The sequence below is a fragment of the Merops nubicus genome, unplaced genomic scaffold (assembly GCF_000691845.1).
Source record: "Merops nubicus isolate BGI_N331 unplaced genomic scaffold, ASM69184v1 scaffold10723, whole genome shotgun sequence".
Taxonomy (NCBI): domain Eukaryota; kingdom Metazoa; phylum Chordata; class Aves; order Coraciiformes; family Meropidae; genus Merops; species Merops nubicus.
This window is the reverse complement of record NW_008598263.1, coordinates 1-2,012: the sequence shown is the minus strand read 5'-3', so window position 1 is coordinate 2,012 and position 2,012 is coordinate 1. Positions and strand designations below refer to the sequence as shown.

Here is a 2,012-nt window from a genome sequence, read left to right as displayed (position 1 = left end):
ACCACATTTCTTGAAACACAGACAGATATAGTGGGGTTCATCTCCTGTAATGAAAGATATCTGAAGTTAGATGTCGAAAACTAAGTTGGTCGTTTTATATTTCTGTATAATCAGAGCAGAGAAAGGATGGTTTATCTCATCTCTAGTTGCTAATCTATTGAAGACATCCATCACCACCTGCAAATAATTTTTTCTGTACAAGGGACTCTACAATGAGATGGTAAGCCTTTTGGACATCTACAATCAGGACAGAGTAATTACATCAGCCATGTATTGTAATAAAATAAGACACCCCAGTGCTCTGGTTCAAAATCACCATCACTATTGGATTGGTGTACCCTGGCACAGTTTTGACCTGTAACATCTACCAATATGCCATCTGATGCCAGCAGAGTTATCCCTAGTAGGGATAAGGCCAGGAGTTTTAGAGAGAAGAAGAAAGACAATTTAGCCATACGAATGCACGCACCTCACAAAAACTGGCCAGCAGCCTGTGGTCTGTTTCATTTGCTAATGAAGACATAGTCAAAGAGCTCCTTCCTGTGTTTCCTGTATATGCTGTTTCTGTGGGACAGGCATCTGCCCTGGCCCTGCTCTGAGAAGCAATCCACATTTTCAAGCAGGACCTTTCTTTTCCTAAATGCTGGTGCAGAGAGGATGTAATTCAGCCAGCCATTCTCTTACTTCTCCGATGAGACACTTTCAGCAAAATATCAAGGACTTTTCTAGATAAGAAAGCTCTCTGGAGTATATAATAAAGGATGTGCTTTGATCAAAATCCCAAGCTCATTCAGGTATTTCTTATTCTGTCCTGACCTACCACAAAGCACCTGTAGTATAGGCATGCACACAATTTTTCAAAAATATCATTCCCAAAGAGAAAAAAGACTACAGGGATTCCAGAAAATATAGAAAATACTTGAAAATAGGTCATTCTCAATTAGCACAAGCTGGTCACCATCTGGACCAGGGAGAATCTCCATCCTTTATTGGATGCAAGGGAGAACATTGTTAATTAGGATAAGGAAAAGGCTGAGGTACTGAATGCCTTCTTTGCCTCAGTCTTCAATAGTGGGTCCAGTTACCCTCATGGTATTCAGTCCCCTGAGCTGGAAGAAAGGGATGGCGAACAGAATGATCCCCTAATAATCCAGGAAATAGCAGTGAAGGACCTGATAGGCCAGTTGGACACCCACAAGTCTATGGGGCTGGATGAGATCCACCCGAGAGTGCTGAGGAGGCTGGTGGGGGAACTTGCCAAACCTCTGTCCAGCATTTACCAGCAGTCCTGGTTGATGGGGGAGGTTCCAGATGACTGGAGACTTGCTGATGGGACGCCCATCTAGAGGGGCAGGAAGGAGGATCCAGGGAACTACAGGCCTGTCAGCCTGACCTCGGTGCCAGGGATGATTATGGAACAGTTCATCTTGGGGGAGATCACGAGGCAAGTGTGGGACAACAGGGGGATTGGATCCAGCCAACACGGGTTTATGAAGGGCAAGTCCTGTTTGACTAACCTGATGTCCTTCTATGATCAGGTGACCCATCTAGTGGATGAGGGAAAGGCTGTGGGTGTTGTCTACCTGGACTTCAGTGAGGCCTTTGACACCATCTCCCATGGCATTCTGCTGGAGAAGCTGGCGGCTCATGGCCTAGACAGGAGGACTCTTGGCTGGGTTAAAAACTGGCTGGATGGCCGAGCCCAGGGAGTTGTGGTGAATGGAGTTAAATCCAGCTGGCATCCAGTCATAAGTGGTGTCCCTCAGGTCTCAGTTTTGGGACCAGTCTTCTTTAATATTTTTATGAATGACCTAGATGAGGGGATTAAATGCACCCTCAGTAAATTTATAGATGACACAAAATTAAGTGGGAGTGTGGATCTGCGGGAGGGTAGGAAGGTTCTGCAGAGGGGTCTGGACAGGCTGGAGCAATGGGCTGGGGTCAGTTGTATGAGGTTTAACAAGGCCCAGTGCTGGGTCTTTCACTTCAGTCATAACAACCCCAGGCAATGC

At 45.9% G+C, this 2,012-nt stretch overlaps 1 protein-coding gene across 1 annotated transcript; it reads left to right on the top strand.

Annotated features, from left to right (window-relative positions):
* Positions 1 to 372: 372 nt before the first annotated feature.
* On the top strand, positions 373 to 2,005 carry LOC103769756 (RNA-directed DNA polymerase from mobile element jockey-like; the record flags this gene model as incomplete). Its single annotated transcript, XM_008936991.1, is given in 2 exon segments — positions 373 to 496; positions 1,063 to 2,005. Coding segments are annotated over 2 exon segments (1,067 nt in total), but the record flags the coding sequence as incomplete, so codon positions are not given.
* Between the last annotated feature and the right edge of the window lie 7 nt (positions 2,006 to 2,012).